Source organism: Wolffia australiana, chromosome 3 (genome assembly GCF_029677425.1).
Source record: "Wolffia australiana isolate 7733 chromosome 3, ASM2967742v1".
NCBI classification, from domain to species: domain Eukaryota; kingdom Viridiplantae; phylum Streptophyta; class Magnoliopsida; order Alismatales; family Araceae; genus Wolffia; species Wolffia australiana.
The window spans coordinates 9,928,840-9,942,257 of NC_135837.1; the positions used below are offsets into that span (position 1 = coordinate 9,928,840).

General features: G+C 41.3%; 1 protein-coding gene across 1 annotated transcript; it reads left to right on the forward strand.

Moving 5' to 3' along the window:
- Positions 1-8,088: 8,088 nt before the first annotated feature.
- LOC144701506 (uncharacterized) lies at positions 8,089-8,659 on the forward strand. The gene has a single exon (XM_078573315.1). The coding sequence runs from the start codon at positions 8,279-8,281 to the stop codon at positions 8,501-8,503; it is 225 nt and encodes a 74-aa protein (XP_078429441.1). The 5' UTR covers positions 8,089-8,278; the 3' UTR covers positions 8,504-8,659.
- The last annotated feature ends 4,759 nt before the right edge of the window (positions 8,660-13,418 follow it).

Below are 13,418 nucleotides of genomic sequence, written 5' to 3' on the forward strand. Positions count from 1 at the left end.
ACCAGATATTATTCTCAACAGTAAAGGGACGAGTAAAGGATGAAAATGTCCAAACACTTACATACATGTGGTTGAGCAACCATGGTTGTAGACAGAAATTTACTTTTGCTTAGGCACTGTTTGGACACATTGAGAATGAGGTAAAGATAGAGAGGGAACACAATATCTCTACATGGTTATGATTACTAAAGTACCTTGTACCATTTCCCTATTTCTATCTATGTCATATCTCTCTCTTATCCGAATAGTTGAGGGATCCATGATGGGGTCCACATCCTCCTTAAAGCTCATTCGAATCCCAAAAATAAAATTTATTCAATCTGGTCCAATACTCAATGAAACTGTTATGTAAATCACATGTAATATTGAGCCCTTTGATAATATCCCACTTAATTCCTTGAAATTTCTTCACACATGGAAATATCCACAGTATGGTTGACATAATATCCAAAACAGATTGGTTCAAAATATTCAACGCTGATTAAATGATATTTATATATAATTTAGGAATATCAGAATAACCTAGTAAAGAAAATGGTACATGAAATATTTATATCCTTAATCTTGTATTTAATGCACTAATTTAAGGGCACATTTTCCATGCTATGAGATACAACACTAATCATCTTTGTTGAAACACGTGTGTGCAGTGAATCAGGCTTCAACAGCTATGCTAAAGTACACAGTTTGTAATACATTATATATATGAACCACAGCACCATACTATACTTATGGAAATTCAAGATGAAAATAAAATGATGAAGAAAATGACTTAGTAGTTAATTACCTAATTGAGTTATACTACATATTATAAATGAATCTATTATTTTTTTGTTCACAAGATATAAACTGGAATCTTGATTCAAATCAATTTTAAAAAGAGGTAAATATATAAAATTTTAAACTGATAAAGAAATTTAGAATTTGGATCCCAATTGGAAGAATTTTCCATTGAGAGAATCTTAGACGAAGATTGGGGCTCAGTTTCTTTTGAGATCAAATTTTTCAGTGAGGCCATATTGTATTTGAAATGAGAAACGTGAAGACTGAAATTAGAAGTCTCTATCTGGAGAATCCTGGATGAAGAATGGGGTCGGTTAATCCAAAATGCAAAGATACATAATAGAATACATGGGATTAAATTGATAGATATTTGAGTGATAATCGGAATATGAAAGGAAATAATCATGGATATGTTGTACAAATAGAATGTTTATATTACGAATGGATGAATATACGTGGCTAACAGTTATTGAATATGCCATCAATATATTTGGCCTAACATCCATCTATGAATTGTTACCTTACTCTACAAATTTGAGCAACTGAAATGTGGTTTAAATGTTTGAAGTCAACACTGGACTAAGAAACTGATGGGGGACCATCAAGCCTTAAGGAAATATCTTCCTTGTTTTTTTGTTGTTTTGTTTTGTGGTTTGTTTCCTGTTTTATGTTTTGTCTTTTCACCTTCCATAACTGACATGGACCCTCCCTATAAAGAGAAGGGAACCCCTTGTATTAAGGAAGAAGGAGAAAGACTCAAGAAAATGTGATTTTTAGCTATTTTTTTCTGATTTTTAGTGTTTTTTTTTGTTTTTGACATATTTACGAAAATGCCACTGCGAAGTTTGGAGAGAGAGAGGAAACCCTAAATATCTCCGGAAACCGCCGCCGCCATCGCCGGAAACTGCCGTCTCCGCCACCATCGCCGGAATTCCTGCGACCGTTCCTAAAGCTACCTAGCGCCGCCAGCTGACCCTCCGTTCCTCGGTCAGCCCCAGCGTCCATTCTCGGTTGATCGTGGTACCGCAGCACCTTGTTGCTTGCCAACCTCGATTACTGAAGAAGACAGCCACCCCCAAAGCCTACCGTTCCTGGTACGCTCTTTGAATTTTCCCATTGACGCTATATTATCACTTTCAGTGCCTCCGAACGTTTTCTCCACCTCCGGGGTTAGGCTAGTGATAGATAGGTGATGGAGGACCATCTCGAGGATGACGCCACGATGACGAAGAACCATCTCAAGGATGACGCGATGGGATGTCGTCAGCCACGCCGAGCAGCTCGTGCCGACGCTCGCCACCCGGGGTTTAAGTACCCCGCGTAAGAACTTTTATCTTTTTACTTATGCTCATTTTCATGTGTGTTTGTATTTTTGGATTCGTGGACTGGGCCAATGTTGTTGGGCCCCGTCCTCATCATTTTTACTTTTTATGTTTGTATTTTGAATTTGTAAGGGAGGCCGAACCACGTCTCGCGACGGTTCGTCCTCTCCCACGTTCACTTGGCACCCATCCTCACTATCTAAGGGGATGGCATGCCCAAGGAACACCTTGGAGTCATTGTTGAAAAGTTTATTCACAATTCGTCTCCCCCCCTATCGTAGAGAGTAGTGTAGGGGGTTTGGCTAGCCCCACCCCACGTTGAGATCACTCCGTGGGTAGAGCCCACGTCTCCCGTCGAGATCACTCCGAGGAGATGTGTTAAAGCGCGCCGTCGAGATCACTCGGTGCGAGGAAAGAGTTTCAAGAAGCCGCGCCATCAAGAATCGAAAGAGGCCTTCGAGATTACTCCGGGGTCTTGGGAGATTCAAGAAGCGTCGCCGACACGCCATCAACCGGGGAAATCTGCTCCGTCGAGGGAGCACACCCCAGATCCGTCAAGAACTTCTCTTTCTTGGAGGGTTCTTGGTTGTTACAGTTCAAGAAAGCCATTTCTTGGTACCTTTTTTCCACCCTTCCACCATTCCTGATCCATACCCCCGCTTCTCTTCGTTCTTGATCCACCCCACCACCGTTCTTGAACACCCTCCCACATTTCTTGAATTTCCTCTTTCCTCCTTTCCCCATCGTTTCTTGATTCCCAACCGCCTCGTCTTGCCTTTCTTGATCGCACACCCTCCTTTCCCCATCGTTTCTTGATTCCCAACCACCTCGTCTTGCCTTTCTTGATCGCCCCCCCCTTTTCCCCATCGTTTCTTGATTCCCAACCGCCTCGTCTTGCCTTTCTTGATCGCCCACCCTCCTTTCCCCATCGTTTCTTGATTCCCAACCGCCTCCTCTTGCCTTTCTTGATCGCCCACCCCCCTTTCCCCATCGTTTCTTGATTCCCAACCGCCTCGTCTTGCCTTTCTTGATCGCCTACCCTCCTTTCTCCCATCGTTTCTTTTTTCCCAACCCCCCCGTTTTTCCTTTCTTTATCTCCCCCCCTCCTTTCCCCATCGTTTCTTGATCCCCAACCGCATCCTCTTGTCTTTCTTGATCGCCCACTTTCTTTCCCCTTGATTTCTTGATTTCTTGAATTCTTGATTTCATGATTTCTTGATTTCTTGATTTCTTGATCTCACCATATCTCCTTGATTCCCCTTCGTTCTCCCCTTCGCCCTCATCTTTCTTGATTTCTTGATTCCCACCCTCTACGCCATAACCAATTACTTGGTTTTCTGCCCCACCCCCACGACTATTCCCACGATACTTGGTTCGCTGTCTTGCCCGCCCACACGACTATGTCGTGCGCCAGCCAAGCGCGCGCCTTGTGCGCCCTCTGCTCCGACTTTTGTTGCACGCCACCCGTGGACTCAGCTCTCTGCTGGTAGTTACGACCGCACCGTCCGCACTCGGTTTTGTCCTCGTCAACGACACTCGTCCGCACGACTCGACACTAAGCATCCGCTCGACGACTTGGACGCCTTGGACTAAGCGATACAAAGGTCAGTCTCGTCTCCCCTCTATAAACTCCAGTGTTATTATCTTCGACAGTCTCGTCTTCCCCTATCGCGTCCGCTACCGTGATATTCTCGAACATCATCGGATAGGACTAGCCACCTTGTCGAGCATAGGGATTCTTGTGGTAGACGGACTGTCATCCGACTTGGACGCCGAACGCTCCAGGGCTGTTAGATGCCCCTCACTTAGTAGACGTCTAGTAGGTCCAGCGGGTCATTGGGAGTTTGATCTTAGGTTCACTCGTCTCTCATTGATCGGTACGACCGACGTCGCTATCCATCAAGTCCTTATCTGCTCATTCGTATTTTCTCATCATTCGGCTTACATCCCATACATTCGCATCATAACCCTGTGACGTGAAACGCGCCGATCGATTCCGGCCGTCGTCGTATCACATCAATAGGATTCACGCTCTGAGCATTAGGATTTCCTTCGAGACGTCCTTGGTTGGGATCATCGACGGTGTGTGCAAAAGCGGCAGTAGCGGAGCTCGCACCACCGGCCTTCAACCCGATATTCGGATCATCGGGAGCCTAGTGGCATTCCCAGGTCCTGCTTGCCGTGGCCTTGTGGGTGTTGGCGCTTGTCGACACCGAATTCATACTTCTCATTGATTTTATTGACGCATCATCATTAACATGTCATCATCAATATTCGTCTCTGCTCTATGATATGATCGCATTAGCCCCCCCCTTTGGTGTAACACGAGTCGTTCGGTCCGAGAGGCCGATCGTGTTACATCAGAAACCATTTAAAGGTTAAATGCACTGAGTATCAACTATGTTTGTGTATGTGAAGAAATTTGTATTTTTACAATAAGATCAATGAGTCAAACAGATAAATGCCAGCCATAATGTATCTCTCGCAAACAATTTAGACCACTCTAAATTTATTTGGCAGGTGTTAAAGCATAGTGGAAACTAAAGCGATGCATTAGGTGATTTTGAAAAAAAACCTTGGAAATTTAGTATAGCTTAAAAAATAGTACATACAAGTTCTCCTCACCTTAGTAGTCGGGTGTACTTTTTGCAATAGTTGGTTAAAAAAGTAGAATATCATAACATGTTATTTCTAGTTTCCAAGAGCATCGTTTTGGCCAGAATATAGAAGTTATAATCTTACCATGTGAAGATGTGAGTTTTCAATTAAAATATTCACATATTTCAGGTAGGCTTCGGCAAGTGTCATCTATCACGTTACATGTCACCGTGACGGAAATATGACGGATGACGTGACCGTGACCGTGACGGTTTTCACGGTTGGTGACGGTGCCGGCGAGGGATGACGAGGATGGTGTGACAGTGAGGTGACACTGACGGGGTGCCCTGGGCGCGGGACATGACGGAACGGACGTCACGGATGACGGCCATGATGTTTTTTAAATAAAACTTAATAATTAATTTATTGGAAGAAAAGTGTTAATATAATTTATTTCTTGACAAAAAATTATGGATTTAGTGACGTTTGTTTTAAAACATTTTAAAAATTAATTTACTGATGGAAAATTGTGAATATAATTAATTTAATAAATTATTTCTTGACGAAAAAATTAAGGATTTAGTGAGTTTTTAAAAATAGATTTTAATAATTAATTTATTGACGAAAAATTATTAATATATAATTTAATAATTAATTTCTTGAATGAAAAATTAAGGACTTAGTGATGTTATTTTTTAATACATTTTATTAATTAATTTATTAACGGAAAATTGTGAATATAATAAATTTAATAATTAATTTCTTGACGGATAAATTAAGGACTTAGTGATGTTATTTTTTTATACATTTTAATATTTAATTTATTGACGGAAAATTGTGACAATAATTAATTTTTTGACACAAAAATTAAGGATTTAGTGACTTTTTTAATACAATTTAATAATTTATTTATTAACGGAATATTATGAATATAATTAAATTAAAAATTAATTTCTTGATGGAAACATTAAGGATTGAGATAGGGAGATAGAGAAATAGAGAGAGTAGAGAGGGATAGAGATAGGGAGATAGAGAGATAGAAATAGAGAGATAGAGAGATTGAGTAGGGGATAGAAAAATAGAGAGTATACAGGGAGCTGAGAGATAGAAATAGGGAGATAGAGAGATAGAGAGAGTAGAGAGAGAGATAGAGCTAGGGAGATAGAGAGAGTGAGAGTAAAGATTGATCTTTGTCTCTCTATCAAGTCTTGCTGCAGTCACCGATTTATAATGAACATAACTTTGGCAGTAGAAAATCAAATCCACAGCCTAGATCATACATACGCAGAGCTGGAGATAAAGAGAGATAAAGCTACATATAAAGATTTGGATATAAATGGAGACAGAGATCAAGTGATAAATAGTGATGAAGGAGATAAAGATCAAGATATTGCAGACATAGAGTAATAGATGGATATATAAATGGAGATATAGATGCCATTAGATGGTGATATATCAAGTACAATAAAGAAAAACCAAGAAATTGGAGTCCTTGATACTTCCCCCAAATAGATGAATGAAATGCAGCATCCTAACATAAGTAATTAATGTACAAAGTAATGGAATCGTTCGACTCACCTGGAAAATCAGCTCACTGATCCTTCAATCTATGGCTGGGAAAGGGCAAGCTCGGGGAAGAAGGCAAGATCAAGACAGAATATGAAATCAAGCTCTCCCAGAAGCTGTCCCTCTTCCTTGACTATTTCCCTGAAGCTGTCCCTCTTCCTTGGTTCTAAATAAATGGAACAAATGATTTTTCCTCTTGAAGATGGCTTCCACATTCAACAGTTTTGAAGCCCGCCTTTGTGCAGTATAACATCAGCAAAGAAACAGCGAATAAATAGAGGCCAAGAAAGGCTAAGAGGGGTGTAAAACCCGAAGAAAACAACGATAAACCCAAGATGTTCAACAGGAAGAGAATTAAAAAAAAACAACCTGCATTGGAGCCCTAGCTCTCAAAAACTGCAATCGATGGAGAGGAAGACTTACTGCATTGATGGAGAAGCTCCTCTTGGCGGAAGCGGTCCGGAAGGAAGAACTCAACCTGGTAGAGCGAAGAGCGTTCTTCCCGAGAGCGTGCAAGCTCTTAGAAACGATTTTCCGTCACCAGTGATGGTAACAGCATCACTCTGATGGAGACATGACGGGATGCCGCTGGAGGCACTCCTGACGAGTGTGTGACGGTTTTTTACATATCCTGGGACGCGTGACGTCACGGTAATGTGACAAAATTTTGTCACATCACAGTCTGCCACCAGCCGTCATCCGTCACATCACGTCCCAGACGTCACGTCCCGGACGTGCAGTTCCCTAATTTCAGGTAATGGAAATTTAATCAGATATGTTTTAAGATGCTTCATCACGAAGGCACTTTTTAACAAAATACGAAATTTGACATTCCAAATTTGGGATGAGAGCCAAATTTAATAGATTTCTTGTGGAAATAATGATTTCAATAGATACAAATGATGGAACATTCGTATGATATCAGATAATAAACGGATAAAAATAGTCAACGCTCAAAAGGTTGTACATGTTCTAATATTTTCCGGGTAATCCACCACAAAATATACAGAGGTTATGAATTAAAAATGTGCTTCAATTCGAATATTATGGCGTAGTCGAATATTAACCATGAATTGAGAAAAAATTAAAGAAAAAGATAGCTTCCCGCTATTATTTCTGAGGGACTAAACCGACAGCCTTTAACTTCAATAAGAAGGAATGGTTCTGCGGTTAACCACATTATGCCCACGGAAGAACTTTCGCATCGTTTTCAATCATCAATTAGTTCGTTTACAGGGATATAAATTGAAATATAGATGGGAGAGGATCGATACGTCTCCACAGCCTCTTTCCATGGGCCTATAAATGCAGCTTTGGGCCTGTATTTAATCCCAGTAATCGCCATAGCGCCATCTCAGCGTCAACTTTGAACCTTCAAAACGTCGGGAAATAGCTGTATAACTCATTCAATGGGAGTGCGCTGACCAGGTACAGCTGCACGTTCCAGATTCAGTCTACATACAAACCAAGGCTGCCGAATTTCCCTATTTCCCGCAACAATTCGGTGCATTACGTCCAATGTATTTTGCACTTCTTAGATAACGGAGACTCTAAAACGAGCATTTAACGTTGTTACTGAACTCGCGTTTGGCGTACTAAAGAAACCGTGTCGTCATGGAGTACTAAAGAAACAGCTGGCCAACGGAAAGAGGGATAGCTTTTCCACTGTCAATCGCGCCATTAATAAATCCTCTCTTGCATAATCCATATCGGCCGGAAGAAACACGCAAACCTAATGCATGAACAGGTCACCTGGATGAACAGCCTAAGGTGCATCTCCTTGATTATCTTTATCTCTCTTCATCGTCTTTTATCTCTGTCTTTTTAAAATCTACAGCGCTGAAACCCAGTTGTGGATGCGTTGGTCCCTTTAAAAGCCTCAGTAGGAGTGCCTGCTCCTCAACCCACTCATCCTTGAGCACTTCAACAACTCCTCTTTTCCCTCTCTCTCTATCTCTCTCTATCGTTGTAACCTTCGGTCTCAACTCGGCAAAGGAATTAAGGAAACAATGGTGTTCTTCTGCTTCATGGTGGACCAGAGGAGAACGACGAGGAGCACGAAGCCGGTGGCGGGGATGTGCGGGCGGTGCGGCGGAGGAGCGCGATTGGCGGAGATGCAGACCGCCACGCGCGTGTGTTACGTGGCGGTGCACCGCCGAGCGTGGCGCGCCATCGTCTGCACCTTCTGCGGCTCCGTCCTCAAGTCCTATCCCAACTTGACGCGCCAACGATAAACAAACTGATAACTTTCTAGTTAGCTTTATCGTGAGTCCCTGTAAATATTTCGTCGCCTGTCTCTCTTTACTTGGGAAGTTTTAAGGCAACACTCCCTCCGGATGCATTTCGCTGTCGTCTTATTCAAATGAATCAAATGGATACAATACTGTGCCCCTATTGAGCCTCCTCTTCCATTTTACAATCAAGAAGATCTCTTGCAAGATCGGGATGTAATTTTAGAAAACCAATCATCCAAACTTTCGATAAATCAACCGGAGAACATTTTCGGAGTTTGCTTGATTCTACTTATTCTTCACATGTCCAGGATGACTATATCATCTGCAGAAAAGTGGACCAGATATTGAATCAAAGATCGAAAGGGTAAAAATGGTTATCCCCCAAAATCGATGTTCGTCCCGTTATCGGTATCCGCCTTGAGGATTGGATGCTGACATCGGATTTTCCGATATCAGACGTGTAATATATATGACTTCTTTGAATAGTATGTGTGGGCATGAGGGACTACATAAGAATGCAACCAATCAGAAGAGATATAAGCGTCAAGAAATATTAACACGACACGTACGCTCAAGTAAGCTATAGAAGAGAACAAAAAAAGGAAAAGTTTACTTATTATTAGATAAATCAGAATAGGACACACCATTTAAGATTTTAGGGGAGATGTTAGCATACGAGTAGAACTCCAATAGTAGAAATGAACCGACGAACGAGGAAGCCGAAAAGTTGTCCTCCCTCTAGTTCTTCCATAGAAATGTCTCTTGTTCGTAATGATTCTGCGGGGATTCAGAAATACAAATCTCGTATTCTTCTTCTTCTTCGTTCTTTCTCCTCCTCTTCTTATCTGCATTGCTTCAGTTCTTTTCAGAAATAACGTATTAAACTGAAGTTTCCGTAGGCGACTCCCTTTCTTTCTTTCACTGCATCTGTCTCGAACTGTCCTCTGTTCAATACCCTTGTACGACGTTTGAACCTGAAACTCCTCCGTTTGGGCTGATTCTCGCGGGCCGGCCACCGCACCGCCGCCGCCTCCGGGTAACTCGGCTTCTCTCTTTTGATTTACCTATCTGATTTCTGCATCTCTCTCCCCTTATATTTCCTTTGTATCCCGCTCCATGTTCTTCTCCTATGAGCTATGTTTCTTCATGTTTCTCTATCTTGTACGTTTCTCCATATGTTTCTCCGCATCACCCTTCTACCTGCTTCAATCTCTCTCTCTCCATCTTGATGTAGCCCAGAAGCCCATTTTCTCAGGCCCATTAGCAAGTTGTGGCCCAAGAAGGAGATTCTTCTAGAACTGATAGAATCCACAAAAATATACCTTGAGCCCCTCAAAATCCTCTGACACGATTTTCTCTGGCAAGTTCTTCTCACTAACTTGTCTAACTTGTCAGATCTGCATATCTTCTATTTTGTCCCATCAGGATCTTCTTGAGCCACACAAATATCTCCTGACAACTTCTATAGGCCCAGAATCTGCAGGATATCTCTGCTCAGGCCTGACAGGCTGCTTATCCTCTGTTTTAGCTTGTCAGATTTGTTTTTCTCAATGTCTTGACTTTTCTTAACATGGGTACAGTCATTATGGACGACCCTGCACTTCTTGTGGCCTATATAAGGCCCCCAAGACCCCTGAATGAGGATTATTGAAATCTATTGTCTTGTTGAAACTGTTGTCTCTCCCCTATGAGTGTTCTCTTTGTTAGAGAGTGCTTGTGTGCTTGTGGATTCAAGTACAACCCCTTGTGGACGCAAGGGTTGGAGAAGCTAGTTCTGTAGATTCAGGACTTAGCTACTTCTAGTAGAGCAAGACTTGTGGACTCAAGTCGTGTTCCTACATCGTTCATGTACTAAGGCTGCGTCACATCTCCTTTCTATATCTCTCTCTCTCTATTTCTCTCGCTCCCTCTATCCCTATAGTTTTACATCTTTTATATCTCTCTCTGCCTTCCTGTCTATCTCTCGCTCTCTATATCTCTGTAGTTTTACATCTTTTATATCTCTCTCTGCCTGCCTCTCTCTCTCTCTGCCTTCCTCTCTCTCTCTCTCTATATCTCTATAGTTTTACATCTTTGGATGCAAATTGCAACCGTTGGAAATGGTCGAGCAGCATTTACTTTGTCTCGAAGAACTGTTTCTGATCCGACTACAATTCACATTTTCTGACATGAATCGGTTAACGACCAAAAGAAGAGAAAAAATTTGCGAATATGCAGCAATAACACAAAATAGGGAAAAAATCGGTTAACGCTCTCTCTTGGCAAGAGCGTGCTCTAACATCACGAATGTGAAGTTCCAGCGTGTTGGGCAGTCAACCTTTATCTTGTTCAAGTTCAGGAGCTCAAACATTTTGCACATATCAACATATTTCTCCATTCGTTGCATGGATCCTTGAATAGCGTTGACGATGGCTCTCACATGTGAAACGGCTACTCCCAAGGGTGCAGCTGTCGTTGTACTACATTCGTCGACCTGTGATTCAGTTGGTTCATTCGTGTTCAACACTGCATATGTCTGAAAATCTTGGTCTCGTAGCATACTTCGTCTGGTGCCTCATGATTACAAATGATCTTCAATCCGGCCTGGACAACGAGGTTGAGAACATGTGCAATGTATGGTACGTGCCGATCCATAGTGAATTGTGGGTTTACAGTCTTCAGTTGATCTACAATAGAGGCTAGCATCGTTCTATTGTTAGATGCATTGTCCGTAGTGATGGCACAAAGCTTCGACTCGATCCCATATTCATATGCAACTTCCATGACGATCCTCACCAAGTTGGTGCCGAAATGGGATCCCTTGATCCGCCAGATAGCAAGGAGTAGCTCATAGAGCTTCCAGTCAACGTCAATCCAGTGGGTAGTGACACCTAAGAGGGCGAGGTTATTTCGTGATGTCCAAGCGTCCACTATAAGAGAGACACTGTGAACCTCAGCAAACATCTCTATTAATTTCCCTTGGACTTCTCTATACATGTTTGAAGCCGTTGCTTTCACTGCATCAAGACCAGGGATATCCCTAACCACCTGTGTCCCATAGAACCATAATCTTCGGAAGGACTTCTTCTTTACAAGTTGCCAAGGAAGATCGTTGTCATAGATGAACCTGACGAACTCCTCCTTTGTATGCTCCACGTTGATGCCGCGTAAGTACAGCTTGTGGGACAGTAATTCGTAATGGGTTATCCTTCTCTGATTCGTCAGGACGCCCTTGAGCTCATCGTGAAATTTATGATGTACTTTCTCGATATGTCTCCAAAATACATTTGTGCTCTTATCTTTATTCCGCTTGATGATGACCTAATGGGTGAGGTTCTGTGCTTGACAAAGCATACACAAGTACTCGTTCGGGCCAGCTTCAACAAATCGATCTAAAACTTTAGACTGATTGCGTCTCAGGCTTTGAGATGACACATTATCATCCACCTCTACAGCATAGCACTCCACAGGCACCGACGTCGTAGCCCTAGCCGTTGATTTGGGAGTGGTAGCAGATGTGGACTCCATATCTCTATCAAAATTATTCACAATATGTAGTCATTTGTACGAAGTGTGTGACGAGCAATTTGAACACCTTATTAGAGTGACACGCAAATATAATAAAACTAACAGAGACTCTAATAGTTATTTACAACACTCGATGTTCGATGTTCATAAGGAAAACAAGTGCAGAAAAAAGCCTTCGAAGATGACCATTGATATCAATCTCAAAAATTGGACTCATTGACTAATAATATATCGACAGATCGATAACCATTCTGGCGGACTCAAACACAATAATGACATAGCACATGTGACAGAATGATATATACGCAACTAAAAATTTGATATATATAATTCGTAGGGTACGGACAGTTGATATGTACGTGACAACTTGATATATACGTACCTCTTTGGGTCGCCGACAAATAAAGCTACAGTCCAGTAGCTCTAAAAAAGACGTGTACAAATTATTTGAACAATACATGAAAGCTGAAAAATTAAATTAATTTGGGGCCTACTAAATGTAAAATTAATTTTCTATTGATATAATACAGGCATGATTAAGGAAAAGAATACTCATAGAGATAGAGAGGTAGATAGATGAACAGTGAGATAGATCGATAGATAGATAGATAGGAAGACATTAACATAGTGGAAGATTGGAATATGTCTGAGAATTTTGCCATGCGGACCATAGGACACCAAGATCCCCAGATAAATCCATTTTCATATATTGGGATAAATGTGTGCTATGTTCAGCATTTATGCTATAAGGCGTTCAAAGCCAGTTCTATATAATGCTGCACTTTAACCATGGTCGCCACCAATGGTTAAATAGGAAAAGCCAATCGATTGATCCCACGTCCAACATGCTTAAATAGAGGTTAGAAGATAATGGGCTCAGAGCACAAATTACCCTGAAATGGATCTCATGACTTGCCACATCTTCTTACGGATATGTTTATAAATATGAGATAAGTACGGATTAAGAGAGCAAGATAATATGAAAATGACAACTGGCCCTCTGGGAGGATTTCACATATCATCTTCAAATCATTAAATAAATTCAAACATGAATACTAAAATGGAAATATCAAACCTCTCGGAGGATTTCACAACTATATCTTCTAACATGAATAAATTCAAACAAGAATACTTTTTTTTTGAATACTAAAATGGAAAGATCATAGAACAACCACAAAAAACTAATACCAAAAAAGACAAGGGATAAAGAGCATCAAATGAAAAGGCTTCCGATCAAGGAGAGCTCTGTAGCTAGAATCAACTGGTGAAAGGAAACCTAACTAGATGAGGTTTCCAAACTAAAATCAATGATGATTTCATTTAACTGTTCATTTTTAGTTCATACAGGAGGTGGACCTCCTGGTACTAAAATTATGATCAGAATTGTTTTCTCCACCATCAACAGATA

What these genes read in the sequence shown, in the direction of transcription:
- LOC144701506 (XM_078573315.1), top strand. Translation starts at nt 8,279, where the DNA reads ATGGTGTTCTTCTGCTTCATGGTGGACCAGAGGAGAACGACGAGGAGC.